The 24,241-nt window shown below is 27.1% G+C and overlaps 1 protein-coding gene across 1 annotated transcript in view; it reads left to right on the plus strand.

Moving 5' to 3' along the window:
- LOC143198396 (uncharacterized) overlaps positions 1-20,233 on the plus strand; it is a 32,544-nt gene extending 12,311 nt beyond the window's left edge. The window contains exons 2-4 of the mRNA XM_076407577.1: positions 11,659-11,857; positions 13,740-13,922; positions 19,330-20,233. Of these exons, the coding sequence (XP_076263692.1) occupies positions 11,659-11,857; positions 13,740-13,922; positions 19,330-19,447 (500 nt within the window). The 3' untranslated portion in view covers positions 19,448-20,233. The remainder of the gene's footprint in view (positions 1-11,658; positions 11,858-13,739; positions 13,923-19,329) is intronic.
- The last annotated feature ends 4,008 nt before the right edge of the window (positions 20,234-24,241 follow it).

A 24,241-nucleotide genomic window follows, 5' to 3' on the forward strand; every position in this document is an offset into this window, starting at 1 on the left:
TTGATATCAATCAAGGATTTGTTTACAATAAATTAGATAAGCAACATAGGGAATTGTAAATAAATGTGTTGTACATATATATGTATAATAATAATATCTATTTATTTATTCAATTTATACATATATAAACATATAAACTCTTTCAACTTAGTAATCCAAACATTATAATAATCCGATAGCCTCTAGTTTATAACGATAGTAAAAATAATAAGAGTTATAATTTATATTGTATAAAAAATTGTATGCGCTAATACTACAATTCGAATGAAATGACGATAATTACACTTCCGGTATGTACAATAGAATTATCACAATTAAGTTAAACATTGATGTCTGTTGATATAATACCATTAATATATGACCAAACAGAACATTGTGCGTATGGTCGAAACGCTTCGTTGAAATATTATACTTTTTCAATTTATTGAAATGCATTTACGCACTTTACATAAGGAAATTGACTAGAATTAAACTCGATTGTGTAATGCGATAAACCTTTTTGTAATATGAGCATAGATACTTGATGAACATTTATAATATTGTTAAATTTTATTTGCCATAACATTGGTTCTAATAGTGTCATTGTTATATATTATTAAATTACTTAATTTATTAATATTTTATAAGAATAATAATTATAAAAGGATATAATAATACATAACTTATTCAGTATGGGTTAATTAGTTCATATTTGTATGCCTACGATTTAAAATTTTAATTCGAAATTGCCTCTTAACCTGTGGTGCTGTCGTGGAACATTCGTAATTGCTTTTGGAATGTCCAGGGGCATATTAATTAGACGCTGGAATATTGTTATTGTTTAGTCGGAGAACCATTACTAAGCTTGCTATCATTATATGAAACGTTTAAGAACAAACAATAAGTTTATGTAATAACAGTTATGGGTAAATTTAACGGGAGAAATTAATGTACTTTTTCCAGAGATGTTTAAAACTTTATTACGAAGCTAGCTAGAGTAGTTCGTTTAGCTGAAGATTAATTTTTAAGTAGGGAAAGGCCTAATGTAAAGATCAGAAATTACATATTAATCAAATGTAGGTTTTAAGTACTATTCTCTGAGTTACATTGCGCGAGATAACGTTTAAACATCTTGTTTTATTATATACACATACACGTACATATACATACATATATATACTCTAAATAATGTAGAAATCACTTTGATCAGAAAATATAAAGGTTAAGCGTATTTTCAAATACTGCATAAATCTGGATAAATCCACGAATTCCGATTCATATATATCTAAACTGTAGAGTAGACAATAATAATACTCTCAGGGCTAATGGTATAAAATAAAAATAAAGAAGTAAATATATTTTGCTTATATATTTGCAGATATATTGGTCCCAGGAGGATTTTCATATATACCTTGCGCCTTGCTGTTTTTCACCTATGTAGAAATTGATATATTTGTTTAGTTCTATCATAATACGATTTATTTGAAAATAAAACGTTATCTAGATATTATAGAACATGTTGTTGTGCAATATTAAATACTTCTAATGTCACAAGATATAAAAAATGTTTTTTATTATCTTTAGGTCCAAAGAATGGCACAGAAGACACCAATACAGTACTGTGTCTCCACTGATAAAAATATTATTGGAAACCTAATACTTCTTACTTGGATTGTAGTTTTATTATTTAAGGTTGAATGGTTTCATTAATTAAATAAAAATACTCGTATTGGGGATGTAATGTAATTAAAGGTAACGTTATCTATCTTCGCTTGATGCTTAATGTAGAACATCGTTAACAGATATATTTCTCAGCCATTACAGCCATGCGTATACAATATTCATAAGTACTTCATAAAAATTAACTTTTTTCTGTCATTTATATACTACTTTTCAAATGTATTAATGTTTATATGCCAAACGTGTTTTTTAAATAATAAGCTAGAACTTATTAGAAAAATTAGAATTTAATATTAATTAAGAAAAAGTCATAAGTTGAATCTGACGCTATTAATTATCAAGTCGTGAAAACGAAATTTGGCTAAACATGGCAAAAGGCTGGCGGAATAAAACGGTTATATAAGGGACAAAATGTTGTATCCGTTTTCATACTAATTCGAAACATATTTTAGAAGACAATTAGCGCAATATTAAATTAACGTGATTGGATGGCGGCAACTAAAACTGATTACTTATGTAAGTTAATAACGTTTTATTAGTTTTACGGGTATGATTAAACTAATTTGTTTAGAGAACTATTTTAATGTGCTTCCCGTTTTAACGAGTTATGGCGAAATTGTTAACATGCGCATCTCGTATTACAATGAAACTAGTTTTATAGAATCGCAGAATTAACTCAAATTTATATGAAAAGCATCCAGAGTGGATTATTGTGATACATTGAAGTTGAATTTCGTTGTTTCTGAAATATTACTATTAAAAATGGCAAAAAATCTATATCTAAATTGTGTTCTGTTATGAATATAAAAATGCTATGATTTATAAAAAGGAAAATGACTGTCATCATAAACTTTTTACAACTTTTGTACTCATTTGAAATCAGCAACTCCCCCGCCCCAACTGTATATTGTTATGTTTAATGTGCAAAATTTAAATTCTGGAAGGACATTTCGAATATTCACTGAAGTTTAGTCGAACATCTTTTATTTTCAGTATTCTAGTCCCTAATATGCTATCATTAATTTAATCACAAAATTATGAAATAGTAATTGACAAGAAAACTTTTCCAGAGCATACTAAATAGGTCATTTAATGTCTTAAAATGCTAACTTATGTTTTCAGTCGACAGGACTATTAATAAATCTCGAGAAGTTTTGTTTTTAACAATCTTATGATTACATTTTATTATAGACACGTATTACAAATAACGTATGGTATTGTAAATCATTTTGTGCATCGTGCCATTATTATAAATGAAGTTTTGTTCTATCTTATGATCATGATCATATCATTTGATCTATAAAAGATGTTAAAGAGTTGTTAGCGTCAGTGTTTGGATACAAAAGAAATCTTCATGAATTGGTAAAATAATAAACACGGACCATAACAGTAACATTTTGGAGCCTCTAGATGTAAAAATATACCTGGTTTGCAGAAGAACAAATCAGATTTTACCAAGTTAATGCACCATCTTACACAAAAGCTCTCTCTGACAGCGGGCTCTTTTATTGCTGAAAGATTCACTTCTGGAAAACAATGTTCATCAATTTTATAGACTTCCAATTTGTGGAACTATATATTGGAATGTACAGGGAATGCATATTTAATTTCAGAGTTATTTTATCATAGCGTATTTCAAAATTAAATAACTTTTTTATTGATAGCAATACTTATAGTTTTATTTTTATCGCAATTTATCGCTAATATTTTATATATAAAAGTTAATTATTAAATATATGAAATAAAATTGTTTCTCCTGTTATTACTATCAATTGTAACTACTAAATCTATCTTGAGTTCTTTATTATATTTTTTCAACTGTATTTTTAATATACTTTTCTTGAACGACACGTCTTTTAACTTGTTTTTATTTGTAATTCATTTTGGTAGAAATATATGTTAAAAATAAGTAGAGGGAAAAGAATTGAGTCGGTAGAATGATTTCAGATTTATTTTGTTAACAAACATTTGCATCAGCAAATTCGATTTTAATAACTAACTTGTAAAGTCGGAAAATGTTTTTCAAGAATATTTTCTTCAATATTTATTCTGGTATTGCTTATTGTGTATATTATACGTATACATCTTATTAAAGCTTCATGTAAATTATGTGAATATACCTAAAATCAAGAATTAAATCTTTAGAATCGTAAGCCAATATCTCAGGCAAAAACGTTTCTGTTTCTTTTTTACCGAATTTTCTAATTACGATACTTAGTTCGGGGCTTAATACTCTTTAGTATTTCTCTCACGAATTCCATAAGAAACTGTTTTAATAGCTCTCAGGAAATTGCTAATATACCTGTTATTAAAAATTAAATTTTAAATCGTGACCGTTGTTTCGATATAAAGTATCTAAAGAAATTTGGTTTAAAAATAATTTATTACAATACTAAAAAAATTAATTATTTAATTTGTGGAGCCACTTTCTTAAAATTAACGGCTTTAATTTACAAATAAATTTATAATAAATGATACGAGAAGCTATATTTATTGAAAATCTAAAGGATCTAGTTGGCCATGCAAGACTATTATTAAATAGCTTATTTATATTAAATTAATAGTGTTAAATCTTATATTAGTTTAGTTTGTTAAGTTATCAGCAACTAGATATCAATCAATCGAGAAGTAATTTATAATTGCATGATAAATTTTAAAAAATTGTATTAGACGAGAAGACTCTAAGAACGAAGAATAATATGAATAATACGATGAAGAATATAAGAACAAACAAATAGGAATTCTTTTTTTATTGCGCTTAAAGAACCCAAAGAAGTAGATAATTGAAACGAAATTAAAGGAATGACAAGAGAAGCATTCCTTGTTACAAATCAAAGACAGGAAAATCTACAAAAGAACAAAATAAAGTCCATGATTTTTCATAGAGCAACAGCTGTTCTTCAATATTTAACCGGAAAGAAAAAACCGTTAAATATATTTGTCCTTACTCACCAGATTTGGCCATGTGTGACTTTTGGCTAATTTTAGAGCTCTAAAAGAAAGGAGAAAGAAACCAATCCATCAACGAAAGAAACTGGTATCACTGTCACGTCTTTTTTGATATTGAATTATTATTGATACAAGCAGCTGGTTGAAAGATTCTATAAGTATGGCAAATAACAATTCTGAGAACAATCTGTATATTCTCAATGATTATAGCATGACCTTCGTATTATACCAAAAAGTATATATCAATATCACTGAAAAAGGAGCAGACTTTATTTGTCACAATATTTACATAAATGTTAATTATAATTTGTTGGCTTATTCAAATTACAATATTGACTGTGTTCAATGATTAATTAGTATGGCAGGACAAGCTTTCTCAAATAGCTAAAAAATAAATTGATGCTTTTGTTTAGATTATTAATATTAACAAAGAAAAGGAACTGTATTTAAAGAAGAATAAATAAAATGTTCAGGCAAAATTGTATTTAGTGTAAACTCTAATTTTTAAGAAAACCGGGAAAGTTGAAAAAGAGCATCTATTATGTCTTAATTATTAGATTGGGATTTTTGCGGTTCAACACTGAAGAAGAGGTTCAAGCTGAGACTGATCTTTGCCTTTACAAACTAATTCATACTTATTATTTTGAGGAAACGTTTAATATTCTATGTTTAAATATATGTTGAACTTGGGAAGGTCGTGTGAATTGCGTACAAACAAATAAACAAACAATAAAATTTATCATTACGCAATTAAAAAGTTATATCGTAAATATATAAACTTTATGGACATGACGTTTTTGCATAGATGCGATTTAGACATAGAGCGTATATTTACGCGGTGAAAAATTTCATAATGAATGCAAACTAAGGCTAACTCAATGATTGTTTTTTAAATTAGTGTTACTTTCTGAATATGAAATCGTTATGTATGAAAAGTTACTGTAAACAAATGTGGAATAACATTTTTATTAGGCTCAATATCATTAAAATGGATCAAATCGAGGTCAAAATATTTAGTTCTTTTTGTGCGATATTCAACATAGAAAATGGTAAACTATTTGCAAAGTGTTGTTTATTTTGTACTAGTGAAATTACGAAAAAAAATCCAACGTTGAACTTCTGAAAAAAAATTAAACATTTTAACACAAAGTTTAAACAAGGAAATATTCGAAATCAAAAACGAATCCATACATAACTCCTTGCAGGATCTAACAGATAACAACAAATTTTAAAATTACATGTTCAGAATTCGTATTTCTTTCTAGAAATCCATGAAAAACAAAAAGTTTAAGCATTTGTTGATTATTTATAAGAAAACCTCACTCAAAATAAAAGTAAACTCGCGTACGGTTTACAGAGTGAGAAAATTTGCAGATTGAACTAAACAGGTCAGAAAGGCACTGAGTTTTGGGTTAATAACTAGACAGGTGCTGTAAAATATATTAAAAAGGAATTTTCAAATTCACGAAGTTTTTATGGACTTAAGAGGAAATTATTAAATGAAGAAAAGTATTATCGATCAATTTAAAAAACTCTTACTAAAAACGCTAAACCGAATCATGTAGAGAGAAAACGTAATGTCGTAGATATAAGGAGAAAAAGTCTGTTCTAAAATGTATGTGCTGCTCTATTCTTAGATATAGTATGGATTCTGGAGCGGGTTTAATATGCGGATGTGATCTAAAAACTAGTTTCGAAAATTATTGAAAACTGTTATTTAATATATGTATATAATTTCTGTAATAAACAAGTAAGTCATAGTGGACCCTTCTAAATAAATATCTAGTGGTGGAAAAGTTAATTGTTAAAGATAGAAAAATAATTCATAAATAAATAAAATATTACGAATATCACAGATTGTCACAAGCTTTTCAACAGATCTTTTCTGTTCATATACATCATATAATCGATGACAGTATTATGTAACCGCTATGCTTTACAGAGAATTACCTGTAGTATTTCATAATGAATGAAACCTAATAGTGTGGGCCGTCTCCGTGAAAAAGCTCGTGACTATGTGCATGAGTCAGCTCCATTGGGAATGTCATGCCATCCATTGCCCATTGAAATGCTAATGATAGTAAGATCAATTATATTTCAAGGGTAATTTATTGTAGTGCGTGTCAAATTTCTTCCTAATTTTTATCCTGAATAAAATTTATGATCTCCTCTATACCATAATTATATTAACGGTAGAAATAATAAGCTATAGTAAAACATGTCGCGATTAGTACTAACATATTTTATTCTAGATATGTGTTTACGTTTACACCAGATTTAGCTTCACATTCATATTAGTAACATTCTGAATTTTCTCAACCAAATTTCCTTATTTACTTAAAATTTTGATATTTGATATGTTATCTAATTTTATGTAATTTTGATATGTTATCTAAACTAATTATTATTTATAATAGTTACTTGTAGTTTTTCGATATGATAATACACTTATTCAATAAAAATATATTTAGTATAATAACCATTTATATTCCTCACTTATCTTTTCAAAGTATTTATACTAACAATGTAAAATATATCAAATAATACCTCTTAGAGGAAAAATATTTATCTTTATTTGAAAACCTCTCATGCAAACATATTATTATTGCTCTAATATATGCTGTATCTATGCTATTACAGTATGGTTCTGATATAAAATAAATCCTAATGGTAAAATAAATTTAAAATTCACATAAATAGGATCTATGGTATTTAGAGAACTTGTGGAATATTGAATGAAAATTTTTATAATTGTGTAAAATAAATTTGTAAAGAAGTTTGATTTATTATTTTTTCAAATTTAGAACATATAAATAGGTTTTAACATTGTTCATGATTCAGAAAATTAATAAACATATATTTTATTCAAAATATTGTTCATCCTTAGCAACGATTTTTCGATACCATTATCGGCTTGAGAAACAATAATGGTCTGATAATGAATACAGCGAGTGAAGTAGCGGTTTCCATTTAAAACTTTTAAAATGTTGGATTTCACGGGTTTTATGAACGGCAACCAAACATTCTCCTGATATAAAGCTTGATCACATTTTTACTTTTCATAGTGGCAGTTTATATCCAACGCTTTTGTCAAATTTATTAAACTAAATCTCTCATGATGATTTAGTTTAGTTTGAACTACTGATTCTGACTTATCTATTTATCTACGAGGTGAATTTACCATGCTTGTAGAAGCAGTCGCTAATATATGTCATTTGCATATTTCTTCAAATTGAAGAAGTAAACTAAAAGTTGACAATAAAGCAATTGTAAAACGATTGATTAGAAGATTATATGAAATATGGTATAGTATACAGTAAATAGCTTCTAATATATAACTAGGTAGATGGTTATGCCAGGATTGTTAGAAAAGTAGTTTTTATATAATGTATTAAAGCAAAAGTATATATCAAATAAAATCTTCTGTTTTTGGTCTCCATTATGGGACAGAGGGGTTATGTGAAAGATTAGGCAAGATTTATACGAAGAACGATTTATTTGACAGTCATAACTAGATGATTTCGCCAAATAGGCGTGAAAAGAAAAGGAAACATTAGCGTTCGGTTAGAGCGCAACGCACCGCAATAACAGATATATCTAACTAGCAGGAAATATCCCGGTTAATTTTATCTGCTACCCCGACCGAAAACCTTAAACGGCGTCAAATGTAAACATAATAAATGACAAATTTCATCGCATTTAATCCGCCCCTATAATGAAAACCGGGTTTGTCTTGTGAAAATGCACTAATTAAGCGTTTAAAGTTAACTAAGTAAACCGTCTGAGTTCAAATCTAACTTTTGAGATTTGCCGCAAAACAATTAAGCTTATAAGTTGGGCGGATCTTCTTTATCCTTTGTCACATCCAGACAATATTCAATTAGTCAATACTATTATCAATAACCTTATTGTACAATATTCAATAAGTACTATTAAAGATTTATAAATATAAAAAATATACTGTAATAAGGTGTCTGAACTAGTTAGGCTCGAATAATTAATTTCAGTAATATATATTACATAACTGTCTTACACCACATATACACAAAATTTTAATTTTCACCACTTAAGTATCGATTGACGTAAACCGATGGGAAGATCACAATTACTATACTCAGCGTTACCATAACTCCATATGATATACTCCATGCATACAACTCCTCATATTATCACCATAAAAGTACCACTTGAGAGATGAAAAATATATAATGTTGATATAAATGTCAACATTAAAACGCTTAAAAACCTAATTTGTTCACTTCTTCTTTTGTCGCAGTTCATTTATAATAGTATAACATTTGTAATAAAACCTCTATATATTGGTATTTTTAATTTTTCGCCTTTTAACGATCGATTGTTAATTTTCGCATTCACTTAATTGATATTAATCCTCATTGATATTATCTCTTACATGGAATTGTTTGTTTTGTTAATAAAAAACTACTTTTAGTTAATTAACTTATGTGGTGTATTAAGAACAACTATAACATAGAAGAATAGAAGTGCTTCTCGTCTGGACGATGATGAAGCAATTCTTATGATTTATTTTTAACAACGATGTAATAGCTTAAGTTTTAAATTGATTCCATCATGCAATTATATAAATATTAATGAAACAACAAAATACTATTAGTACAAAAGTACAAGTTAGTACAAGGAATATTCTAAAATTATAAGTCTCTTAACTCTTTAAAATAACCTAAGCATATTTAATATGATTATATTAAATATACTAAGAATAATGACAAAATAACATAAATATAACTGGGACAATAAAATGTTAAGCACGTGAAATACAAGGTAAACCTTTATGGCGTCAATTTGATACAGTACGACTTTCTTACGAAGTTCCTACACGGTAATTTTATATCATTAAGAAAGTTCCCCAAAGTTTGAAATAAATAATAGCCTTAGGGTGATAGTCAAAGCGGGCATCTTGAAATTATGAAGCTTCAACACATCCTCTGTCCATAAATCGTTATTACATATTAACATTAATGTAATTAAAAATAATAATAGCGGTATTCGTAATAATTGCGAAAGAGAAAAGTGTTATGTCTCGTGGATATACATGAAATAAAAGAAAATATAACGAAGAGGGGATAAAACCGAAATATGATTTGCAATGCAGAATAGCTAATTGCTATTCTTCCATAGCGCATACATATATGCATAAAACGAATTTAATTTCAATTGATCTTCCACACGATGCTAGAATTAATCGACGTATAATCATTAAATTCACAAAAAGGAACTACATATATATGTTGTATGTTTTACTAATATCATGATCGTAATAGCATAATTAAATTTTGAACTAATCCCAATCATTTAAATTAAACAATGAAAATGTTTCTAGCTCAAAAATATATATTTTTATAAAATGTTAATCTGTCGATAATTAATGTCTTCCCAAAAATAATACATAATATACCATATACATAACTAATAAAGTTCAGTCAGTTTTTTCTTGAGGAATTTGAAGAATATTTCTGGACACAGCACATATTAGTTTTCAGATGAAAGAAATGTTTACATCGAAATACAAGGTAATAATATTAAGTTATATCAGTTGGCGGCTTTACGGGTCTTTGCTTTTTTGATATATCTTATATATTCGTTTTCCATTATATAATAATTATATGTACACCATATGTCTTAATACCAATAGAATAATAACCAATAAAATGTTTATCTTTGTATTTAAAAAAATATGATTTCGTATTAAATCAGCTTAATATCACAAATCCCATACTTACAGACATTCATGAATAATACAAAAACAATACTATTTCGAATTGAAAAGATCGACAGTCCCACAAAATGTATAATGCATGAATGTCCTTGTTTACACCTTTTTGGTGAAACATAATACAACATAAATTCGTTTGACAATACAATCAGAGATATGTGATAAGTTTTTTTGGTATTAATAACTAATTATTTACTAAATATTTCGATTTATTACGTAAATATGAAATATAATTCTCATATATATAATATATATTCATATATTCAGATACAGCTTAGATGTATTAATGATAAATCTAGTAAATATATTGTAAGGCATACTTGAAGTGTATTCTATAGGAACTCTATATCTTTTTTAGTTTATACGTTGAAATCCGTGAATTTTTTAAAATTTGATAGATTTAGAGTGGATTGTTTTAAGCATATGTTATATGTTGAATATATTTACCTATTTATAACTCATTTTAAGATAATTATATTGCGGATATTTAGAGCGAAAAAGGTAAACAATAATTTTTAAATTTGAAACTATTTTTTAACTGCAAATGGACAGTAACTCATTTGTTTAATATTAACATTAAACATGGTCGAAATAATACGAGCTTCCAATTTACACACACTGCGTAATCTGTAATAGCATTTAGTAGTGTGTGCTTTTGATAAATTCTAATGAAATTTAAGTCTCAGAGCGTTAATGTACCGGTATTTAATTTTTCATGTATCGACTATATGAACTACGTATTTTTTCATTGAACGATTGCCCTTTACCAATTTTAATCCAATTAAAACATATGAAATTCCATTTTATGAACTTCTGGATGCTGGAACGGAGCTTATACTGAATGTGTCGATATAACAAAATGAAAAATTTGCATTTCAAAGGTGCATATCCAGTAGAAATTACGGCAGATGGATGTTACATCGCTTGTTGCTAACCCAACGTTAAAGGAAAAAATACACATCAGCTTTGCAAGAGTTGTATATTAATTTATAGTATTTGTAATATATTATATATTTGGTCAAACTGTTAATTTTTTTTAGTGTTACTACAAAACCTTACGTAAAACGTGACGTGCTATAAAATCACAAAACTTATTGATACTCAATATATATAACACATGTACTCGAATACATTTTTATATGCAGTTTTTAAATACTTACTTTGTTTTGTGGATTATTTACTGCCTCTTGAGTATATACTTTCCTTGAGTATCCAATTGTACTATTTATATAGAATACATTGTTCAATAATATTATTACTATTTTAAATGTGAATTTTATACGTATTAATTGTTTCAGTTATGGCGAACACCATATATCATGTTGTAGCACTCTACGCATTGATCTTCATCTGGATTCTGGCGGCGAAAGCCCGAATGATTTCAGATAATTCCGACAATTTGATAACAGATGTTTTCCCACCGAGGATGAAAGAGAAAAACATATATTTCTCTTCTGACGAGTTTGTACCGAACCTGGAATTTGAACGATCTTACAGGTGATTTTTATTTAACGTTATAACAGTTACGAAATATGTATAAATCATATCTTACGGACGATTCTAAACTGAAACTTTTCGTTCTCTGTATATTAAAATCATTATTTTCAGCTGTTGTTTATCCTTGAATTTATAAAACTTTTATCAATATTTTTAATATAGAATTTAAAGTGTAAAGTAAGTTTGTTTATTTTTGAATCTGATTTTATTTTATATAGGGTGATTATTAGTAGTTTTTTATTTTATAATAACTCAACATTGTTACATAATTGTAGTTTATGTAAACAAACATGGTTAGTTACAAGTTCTGCCATCATTGACATAGATTTGACAAACACTTAAATGATATTTTATTGCTTATCAGATCATTCTTGTCGCATTCTGAACGGTACTAAAAGTTCAATTATAAACGAACGATGATCTAAAAATGTGTTCATCCGTGCAGAAACTAAGCTAAGTTATTTAGAATGTCTCGTGAATTGAGGCGGTGAATTTTAAAACAATTCGAAATTAGACAATCCTTCAGGAACTAACTCGATGAAAAAAATGAAAGATCGTTGACGTCGGTTCGATTTGCGGAGCACCCGAAATATGACGGATTTAAAAAAAAACTCTATGTGCCTCAAATTCTAACGAGAAAGAAATGTGACGCAAAATAAAATACTATTTAGATATGGTAATTAAATCATTTTCTTTTTGTAGAATACTAATGTAAGTTGTTATATGCCAATACTCATGTCGAACATAAAATTAATTTTAATCGCAATGAATGAATATTTAAAGGTTTTCAAACCGAAGCTAATCAATTTTAACGGCATTCGTCAATAAAAAATACCAATACCCTTAAAAGCAAAAAGTTTACTCCATCCTATCACTTGTAAATTCCGTATAACCCCCCAGATAGTATTAAGGCGGTTTTGTTGGCGTTTTTGTTTTCTTTAAATTTTAAAACAAAACGTCATGTTCTTTCTGTTTCCGTTTTGGCAATTCCTTGTTATTAAATTTGTTTTTTCAGTTTCCCTTTATGTTTTCTTATCCGTTCTCGGTCGTAGAGAGTACCATATGCCGAATAAATCAATTTAGTTTACCTTATAATTCAGGTGGTAACGACATAGATAGCTGAGCAAGGATAATAGAGGATAAAAAATGTCCCCAAAAGTCGTGTGATGAATTTTTACCGAATAAAAAAACCGATTGAGAGGCGAAATGTGTGGGCGCGTGCATTTTGGTAATTTTATAAAATGTATGATGTTGGCGGGAGAATTTGATGGAAATGTTAAATATGTGAGAAAGAAATCTACATTTTTAACGTTTACTAAAACTGGATGGTATTTATGAAGTGGAAGACAAAAATAAAAATAAATAAGAAATGAATAAGGAAATTGAATTATATGGTAGACATGTCCAAATCCTTTAACTAATATTTTTAACATCACAGTCTAACGATTAGGAATCATATCAATCACTAATTTCTCGCATTTTATTATCAAAAAAGTTCCAAATAGATATGTAGTCGTACGTTATTTATCTCTAATAAATAAATATATAATAATTATCAATGACAGGATTAATTAATAAATTTCAAATGATTTCTACTTTATCAAACTTACTTTTTTGCAGATTTTCAACCCTCTACGCTTCTAGCTGTTATAACTTTTTGTAACAATAAGTTTTGGAATTTTTCAACAACAAAATATCAAAGAATTCATACCCATTCGTTAGATATTTTAATTAATATAATTTAAACGTTTTCTTATAGCTTTTTATTCAAAATGTACTGCAGCTTAGAAAATAATTTCGAAATATAATTATTTATATCAAAGAGTACAGTTTGCAGCTCATAAAATGCTTAAGACGAATTATAATAATTATGTTTTATCAGATCTCCTAAAAAACTGATGAGACCCAGAGCTACCAGAGTTGGCGATAATATGGAGCTATTCACGGCCAGAGGTTATGGGAAACGGTCAAGCGGTGGCTGCAGGAACTGTAAAAAAGAGATGTCCTTGATAAGTGCAAGAAGATATGGAAAACGAGACCCAGAAAAAATGGAAAAGCTATTATGGTAAGTTGTAATTTATTTTTTCTTCTGGCTTTTGTGTTTTGAGCATTTCTGTATCACGTTACATGTTACGTACTGCAGACATCATTGACTTTACTTTTAATTTAATTAATTGTTGATTAAGTAAGAACCTACTAGTATCCTAATAAAATAGACTTTGCAAATATAAATATTTTAAAATTATATTCGAAAATGCAATGTATATTTCTGAAATTATGAATATTATATTAATATTGTATATGCCAACATGAGAGATGTATTTTAATTATAATAAATGCCTCTGCATGCAATTTAGTTTATTAGAAAATATCTACCACAAAATTCAAATTGTTTATAGTTACACCTAAGATTGGTTGTCCTTGTTCGACACTGTTTAGACAGTATTTGATCTCTGAAGCTTACTAGTTTAACATCCAATAACTTTGTAATTAAGGATTGTATTAATATTGTTCTGTATATTATATAATAAAGTACTGCTAAAATAGATCTAAATTAGATTAAATATATTATTGAGGATAACGCTAACTAATCATATTAGTTCTAAATATATAATTTGAATTTTCTATTATAATTGCCGCTATTTTAGTACCAATGATTTCCGTCGTTGTGTGCTTGAAATAGTTAAATATATATAATTAACATCTTGACATATTTTACGTTACTTTGAAAACTGGTTAAATTTATTTATACGCGTACGTCAAGGTCATAATATGTTTTTTTTATAAAAATATAATTACCCTTAATAATTTGTCATTTTAACTAAACTCATATAATTTTTAAGGCGTTGCTAATATTTCAAATAACAACTATATGCTAGTATTAGATTTAAAAAAAAAGACAATGTTAGTTTTAACCCAGTCCGAAGAAATACTTAACTTTTTTTCTATCCAATATATTTTCCTGTATAGACAAACTTAATTAACAATCACTTTGATATAACAAGAAGGTGGTAGTATTTTGCTTGCCTTTAATGTACAAATAGCGATGAAACAATATTATTGTTATCTGGGCGTATCAGAGAAATAATCGAATCAAACTACTTTGGGAAGTATCAAACACAGTTCTCCATCAAATAAGCTAACAGTACGGGCCACATACATACTATATATAAAATTGCTGGAAGTCTCTTTGCTCCCAACAATTTATAAAGTAATTTCTGATTTCATGCCTTGTTACAGGCAAAATAGATAATTTAATTAACTAATAATAACATTTATTTATTAGTCAAATCAATCAATTAATGGAATGTTGAATTATGAGTTATTTTATTCACTGTCCTAAAAATATATATATTTTTATACTGTAATAAATAAATATAGCTTGTTATTGTATAATGCGTATAAAAAATGAAAAGTGGGATTATTGACACTAGTCAGACTACTTACGCCGTACTGGTGAATTTATTTCTGAGAAATTATTTAAAATTGTTTTTTAAAACAATTGTATTACTTTTTAACAAACTGTTTATAAAAAAGTTTTGCTATAAAATTATAAAAGATTTTTGAAAACATTTCATAAAAGAAATTCTATAATTATATGAAATATACGTCGTATATTTAAGTCACTATATTTAAAGTAAGAAAATATTAATATAATTTAAACCTGATCATAAAATAAATAAATTAGTTAAAAGTTTAAATTTGATAGAAAAACGACGTCCGTGTCTTTATTAACAATTCGATTCTTAAACTAAATTGGAATTGTACTTTTGAACTATAAACAACTTAAATAAATAGTTATTATATTATTGAACTTAATAACATTAATCACCATTTAGTCCAACCTTCCTTCCTTGTTTATGTAATAGAGGGAAATCATTCATGAATATATTGCCTGAAACTAAACCAAACCAACTTGATATAACACATTCTCCGTAAAACAGATCTCTTATGCCTCCCTTACAGACTTAAACTTAGTTATCCTTAATATTAAAATACTGGTGAATGTTATAATTCATTGAACTTAAAAATAATTAGATAATATTTGAGTTTTTAAACTAAATTTAAAATGAGTCCTTAAAATATTATTAATTTAATTATAATAATTAAATTTTTAGAGTGTATACATAAAAAAATAAACGCAAGAACTTACAGTTAGCGTTATGTTTAATAATACATTTATTACAGCAACCATGTGTGCTGTTTTAGTATCTTTTATTTTGTATTATATTGCTGCTTAATAGTGTTTATTAATGATCTAGAATTATTGTCCGCTTATTTTTATTAAGATAAAATATACCAGGCAGTTAATATTTCCAGGATTATCGATTAAAATGTATTTTTACATGAGTATATTATACATAAATAGCCTTGTATTAATTTAGTTAATTCAAAGAAATTATTTTCATTGTTAACAAATTTTAAAATAATGATATGACAATCAACCGTGACGAAGCATTATATCTTATCGTAATAATTATGGTTTAATTCTGATAGCTCGCATAATTGCAAAAAGCGCTGGTCATAACAAGGCAAACAATAATTATAATGCCAAATCGTAATGAATAATAAAATTTTCAAAATGGAGACTAAGATATTCAATATTGTTAATGTTAATATATTTATACCTAGTGTCAGTCAGATGGAGCTTAATAGCTTCTAAGTTCAAGCTAAGAAATTAGAAAATTCAAAAGCGATTACTTTAAATAAAATTAAATAATAAAATACCTTGGTAATGGTACAGCGACATTTTCTCTTGGTTAAACTACTCGAGGAAATTCCAAAAATTAATTTCAATCTTAAATATCCAATAGTTGTCTACAACGGCGTTACACATGAATCCCTTGGTTTTCTTAATAAGGAAATAACAAAATTTATTGCTCTCTGGGGAGCTATTTTATTCGATCAGCAACAGTTTGCCTTGTTTTTATTTAGACCAATAAAATGGAGATTCTTTTAATTTATCTTATAGTAAAAAAGGTTTTAATACTTATCATTTAAATGAGTCTGAAATTTTATTTCGAACTAACTATGGAAAAATATAAATTATTCCACTTCAGTAAGTAAATCACTTTTTTGATTTGATTCGGACTATTCTGCAAGGAGTTCAATACTGCACTAGCTATGTGTCAAAACAGAATCTTACAAAGCAGTAAAAATACGTACTTTTCGTACATTTTTGATCGAAAAGGAATTTTTCCAAATAAAAACAATTTCTAACTTGAAACATGAAGGGAATAGAAAATCATATTTCGTTGCAAATATTACAAATTTTATCTAATATTTTACCAATTTCTCGAAATCAGTAATTTGTTTTTTATTTAAAAATATTTAATTAATTATATCTTACAGTCGACATGCTTAGTACAATCTTAATTTACAAATTAATTTATTACTAGTGTTCTGTTGTACTTGAATTATTATACAAGGCGTGTACGGGATTAATACATCAGTATTTATTTCTCAAAATTTAAAAATGATAAGCATATTTGAAATGAAATAAGAATTATAAATTCCTTATTTAATGTATCATAATCACTAGGTAATATATTTTTTCTCATCTTTCTGGTAACATTTCGTTTCCATGCCCGTTAAATAACACACTCATGAAACTTTTATATCATCTTTAAAGGAACCAAGTGTTGCATGCAATATTTACACGTAGAAAATCCTATTAGATGGCTTTACATTTTTTTAGTAATATTTAATCAATTAATTACAATCACTCCAACTTTACAAAAGTTATTGCACTTTAAAAATGGAAATTAGCCATTTACCATATACAGTAATTAAGACTGGATACCAAAAATAGCTTGGGTTCTACATGAATTAACAGTGAAAATTTTCAAGAACCACATTGATGACAAGGAAGGTGATCCATATTGTTTGTGGGGTTGGAAGGAAATTCTTCATCATAATCTCTTCGAACCTGTCCAAACCATTCATTGGATGAGATTGGATGATACATTTTGACACATCTATAGCATGCATCATCCATATATTCGTCCTTGACGTCGCCCCATCTAACTACCATTTGTTATGGTCTTTGCAAAACTCTCTTGATGGTATAAAGCTGGTTTCAAAACGGACTATTGAAAATCACTTGGTTCTGTGTTCAGTGCCCAGAAATTTCCGAAATTCTACAGTGATGGAATTACGGTTAACCAGAAAAGTGGCAAGAAATCATCGGTCAAACCCGTGTATATAAAATGGTTTTTGAAATTTAAATAAATAAATTCGCTTTAAAAAACCCGAGATACATTTTCCCCAACATATATATATGTATATATAAACTGCATATTTTACATATCTATGTTCCATGTTTTATCTTTATTATTGTTGAACCGCCAAAACAGGCAATTTAAGTTTTAGATATTTTTCAATTGAAAAAGGGTGAGGCAATAAAAGAAAGTTCTGTTCGATCGCAAAGTCGGGGGCTTTCAATATTTCGCCAAGGGAAGCAAATTTAATTTCTTACCAGCTGAAATTTGCAATGCCTTGGGTACAAAATGCAACTTTATTTTTGGCGGAGGATTGATTGAAAATCACCTTTATTTAAAGCTTTTGGCTCATATTGCATTGTAAGCATTCCAATCTTGCTTTCAAATTTCCTACTCATATTGGAGAAACCCAAAGATAAATTTAACTATTTATATAATAAGTGTTACTACTCATTTTAATGAATATCGTATAACAAACACAGAAAATATTAATCTTAATTCATTTTTCAAAATTTTGATTTATAATATGTTATATTTTTTACTATTTGTTATATATTATAACTGTAAAGAAAAAAATTACAAATAATACAGAGCAACAGGGTAGTTTAAACTTTTTTTATAAATGTCTAATAATTATAAACATTTTTATATTAAATTGTGGCACTAAATATAATTATTTCAAAAATTAGATTTTTATGGATACAATGTTGTGTTAAATCGCGATTGGTTAGAAATAAAACCAGAAAGATCCCATGATGACAGACTATTACTATTCTCTTTAATTGTTGAATTAAACCATCCTTGAAATTTAAAATTCAAATTCATAAAAGATTAATCTAATCTGATCCCATTTAGTTAATAATTGAAAAGTTACATTATACTAGTTTAGCATATTTGATAAAATTATTACAGCGATAACCATCTAACGTATTAGATTCGGACTGAACTTGACATAAACATGATAACTGTTAATAATGAATATGTAAGTTTGTTCAATGATTTGGCAATCTTCACAATTACATGCTCTTTAAACGAGATCTTTAATAATAAAATGAATCAATATGGTTAACACTTTTTTGTGCTTTATAATGCGAATGACAAAATAATTATATACTACATGAATTAGTATATTTCTTATGGCAAATCTTTAATGACAGATATAAACGGTACAGTTACGCAGAATCTATTTTGCTTTAATTGAATCTAAAATTATTTTACGACATATCTTTACTAACACTGACTTTTTTGCAGTATGATCACCGATTGTAAGAATAACAAGAACGTGTTAACTCTTGACGACGACTTTTCAAAGATGCTGGAACGAAGAGATAAAGAAATACCACAAGAAAATTCATTGGATGACGATTGATTTACCACGGACCTATCATCGATCTAGAATCGTTTCTATTAACATTAATTATTGTGATCCTGAACGTTGTACTAATAAATCAGTCTCAAAAAACAACTATTTAATCTATAAATTTAAAACATGTGGTTCTAAATAGAATATATTTGCATTCCGACTTCATAGGTTTCCATGATAAACGAATGTAGTTGCTCAAAAATTGTTATACCTAGAAATTTATTTATAACATTAATATCTTGGAAAACAAATATAAAACAACGTTTTCAACGTCAATTAACTAATGAATTTTATACATCCTAAGGGAATAAATAACGTGTTATTGATAGACAGCATGTATTCTATTTTACTTGTTCTTTATCATTGGTGGTATATAAATAATTTGTTTTTTATGGAGATTTGGGGGCTCAAAAAAACAATAAACTCAATACTGAATATGTAAAATATTACATTTATTTCAAGAAAAAGGCTGGGAATATTAATTTGGATTCTTATTTAGAACCACATCAGAGATATTTCTAAATTATACAGTTACATCTTCAATAGATAATAAGAATTTTCAGCAAATCCGACTTTTGACATTGTATGTTGAATGTTGCTGTATGATTTATTAAAATAATATTTAATTTAGGCAAGTAACGATTCATTTGCCCTATCTTTAAAATGTAACTTAGTATAGAATTTCATGGCATCTTGACTGTGTAGCATAAATTAAGATTTTCGGTCTTATGAAAAATCAAATAAAATAAAGCCTATGTATTTAATAAATTTATTTATTCTTAGAAATATAAAGACTCTCATTCATTTTTACTAGTCTGAATTTACTAATTGAAGTGAATTATTATTACCCGCCCCTTCGCCATGTTGTCAAAACATTTCTATACCTGTTTGGTACAACATATAGAAGAACATCTAAAGCTTATTTTATCAAGGCCCCAGATCAAGTATCTTGTCTTATTGTTGAGTATAGCCTCACTCAAAAAGATGTTCAGAGTCAAAATATCGGAGCCATAAAGAAGAATTGAGCGTCAGAAAGAGTTAGATGTAGTTTTGATTATAAAATTCTTTAGAAAAACGAAAGCATCTGCAGTTTGGCCGATTAGGCTTATTGTTTCAGTTATAGATTATAAGGAGTAATTGGAGCAACTGCTGCATTTTCTTCCACATTTCTATTTATAAATTTCGAAAATATACACAGTAAAAAATATCACATTGCAAGGCACTTATTTCCAACAAGTTTTTTTAATTTAGATAGATCCTATAATAAATTCGTATAAATTGCCTTAAATATAGTACGAGACGTAGATTACAAAACCCCTCAGTCGGTAAAGATCAAATAAAGAATTGATAAAGACATTAAGAGGAGTCACCTAAAATGTTCCACTAATTATAGTTGATTCTTTATGAGTATCTTAATAAGTTAACCGTGTTAAATCATTCCATTTTAAGTTTATGTTCGCCTAAAATATAGATAAAAAATGTAATATACACATACATTTATTAGTTATTAACTACATTCGTTATACGTATGTTAATTGCGAATAAGTTAATTATCAGTTAAATTGTAAATAGAATTATTATGATTCTCAGCTATTTTTTACTCTATATTGTTATTTACTTAAAAGTAATCTATAAGCTGTAATATGTAGACAGTAACAAACCATTCATATTGAGATAATTCCATGAGATTCCACTGTAGCTCAAGAAGATCTAGGCTTATTATAATAATTATTATGATTACATGTGAGACTAGTAGTTGACTAGCGACAAAAAATTATTTAACCAGATAGTTTTTAGTGGCCTTATTAAATCATTCGCTTGCTCTCACCAGTTATCTTAAATATATATATATTTTTTATAACATCTTTATTAGATACGCTAAGTACAATCTTATTTTACAATTAATTTTTTACTACTTTTCCTATGTATTTGGATTAATTGACAAGCAAGACGAGTGCGAGAAAATACATCAGTATGTATTTCTCAATATTATCTTAAATATGCTGGGTTTAAAAAATGTTATGTCAACGAAGGTAACTTTTTAGAGAATGAAATGATGAACATGCAAGTTAGGGCTATATTGAAACAAAATCTTTTGAATGTTTCTCTAGATAAACCCTAACTGTTGGAGATAATCAATAACCTAAAGTCTGGATTTAATTTGCTAAATCAAAAAAATGTCAAAATTTAGAAGCTTTATAAGCTATAGTAGTAGCTTTAGTTTAATTCAAAGCAAACATTTTGAACTGTTTTATTCTGTACTACATCTTATCTCAATATAAAAAGTGTTTTAATGTATTATTTTTTAAGAAAAATTGTTTTATATTGCGTGAATCCCTTTTTAAAAATAAAAATAAAAATATATATTAAATAAAGTGACGCGTTGCGTTAATCACCGTAATGGTATATTATTTATTGTATACTGCTGATGATTTGCATGTTAGAAACCATACTTAACCGCTCTTGCGGATATGCTACAATAAATGAAAAACCCAACCCCATCCGTCGTGTTCACCAGGCATGTTTCTTCTGGCTACCACTTATTATAGTCGATGATTCATGATCTAGCCAAGAAGTATAAATTTGGTCTGTTCTTGGATACTCTCAAAAAGAAAAATAGAAAATTTTCAAAATATATTGTAGTAATTTGTCTAAATAAAACTGTAAAATTACAAAAACACTAAAACTTATTTGTACTCACTACATTTTAGCAATGAAATTAATTTTGTTTAATTATACCATGGTTATTAATACCATAAACTAAAATACTAAATAAATATTACAATACATTAATATGACAAGTTTTAATTGTAGTTACAAATATTTTTTGACATTTTGATATTAAATAAGATTTCTTATCTTATAATTCTTCTTTTCTTATAGAGGAATCTTATAGCTGTGCCGTAAAACACATATAATTCGATGATTCTTATCTAGCTCGAAACATAATTCAAGGATGTCACTAACGCTGCGACAATACTCGTGATAATTGTTTAAATCAATAAAATACCTGTAATAAAATCTATATATGACCCCAGGATTCGCGAATAAAATATAGCAAGTTTATAGAAATTAGAAATATTTTCAAAGACGAGGTATATTTGTCTAAGGATCTAACATAATGGTTAAATCTAATATAAAACTTTTTCTTTTGTGAATATGTGATGTTTAGTATTGGTAGTATATATAAATATTCTCAATTTTTTTATGAAATAGATATCTCCCTAACGTACAAATCAAGAACCGATTTGTGCCTAGAAAACCATTATTATTAAAATAATACCAAATTATTTGCAATGTATAGAATATGAACTACGTTATTTTATTAACTTATAGCCCTTCATAATTCTAGCCCGACAAAGTTGTGTTCCACATATTTAAAAAAGAACGCAATTCCTTAAGCACTATTACATTCTTTTAACGAATATTAACCCCAAGCGAGATTCGATCCCAGTATTATTGTCGGTAAACTAAACACATTATTCGCACGGTCACTCGTTAAATTGCAACACTTTTTAGATACAACTAGCATTACTACTTGCCTAAAAGACCGTACAAAAATACATGTATATAAATAAGCATGATATACAAATTATTTTTGAATATATAGAGTACGTTTTATTAAACAAGGACATAATTTATTAACCTTGTTATAATCTACTGACAATGACATCATCAGAGGTTTTTTCAAAATTAATTCAAGGACTTTTTCTTTAATTTATATATATTACTCCTTCTGAATTTATAAAATCGTTGTACTATATTAGGTACGTATTGTCAAGGTAAAAGGTCTTGTTTGATCTTTTTGATTCCTTTACATTTGTTTGGTATTATAATTTAAATAATTCTCTATTCTCTTCTAATTTTTATATCTATATATATCTGCTATGTATTTATTATTATTGGTGCAAAGGTAGTTTGATTGGCCTATTTATTCGTCATTTTCTCCAAATTTAACATATTGTTTATATTTTCTAATTGCGGTGTATGACATGGGTGTAGGTTAACCAGCAGGCACATTTTATTAAGTCTTTTTTATTATTTAGTAGGCTTCCAGTTATTTGCTTTTAAACATTTTGGTTGAGGCGTAAGTCTTGTTCTTTGAAGGACTTCGGAAACATTTTCTGAAATTTTCTATTTTTCATTTTGAAGACTTTCATTGATGTCTGTAGCTTTATAAAACTAGTCAATTGTTGAATGGCATCAATTTTCTCTCTGTGATTGGATTTTGTGCTTTGTATAAGAGTTTTCAAATAACTTATATATTATTAAAACAATGAAATCCAATATATTTTATTTCATTACACATTTATTATTTACTAGTTTATAAAATATATAACATTTAGTTTGTACCACCACATAAATTAATGTATATCATATAATAATATATTAATTATAAATATATATAAGTATAAAATTATTCTCTATATAGCTTATAATATCCAATAATGAATTTATTTAACTAATTTTAACAATAAAATAAAAATATTTCTGCGGTCGAATACATGAGAAAGTTTAATGGCACAACATAAAAACGTGAGAAGTGCAATTTATTATATTTTCTTTAGAATAACGTCAAACGTGACTGACAATATACAGAATTATAAAAATACCTCGGATAATTCTTTGTAAGTATGCCAGATAATTAAATCACATTTGTAAAACAATTAACGTACTTAATATACAATAAAAATGAATCACCTATATAAGAAATTATTATATCAACGGTTTGAATATTAACTACAAGTTGATATAATTTTTTAAATTAAAATGGTTAGTCCCTCAGATATAAACAAAATA

Source organism: Rhynchophorus ferrugineus, unplaced genomic scaffold (genome assembly GCF_030347505.1).
Source record: "Rhynchophorus ferrugineus isolate W39M unplaced genomic scaffold, kcgeb_rfMv2 rfM6, whole genome shotgun sequence".
Taxonomy (NCBI): Eukaryota; Metazoa; Arthropoda; class Insecta; order Coleoptera; family Curculionidae; genus Rhynchophorus; species Rhynchophorus ferrugineus.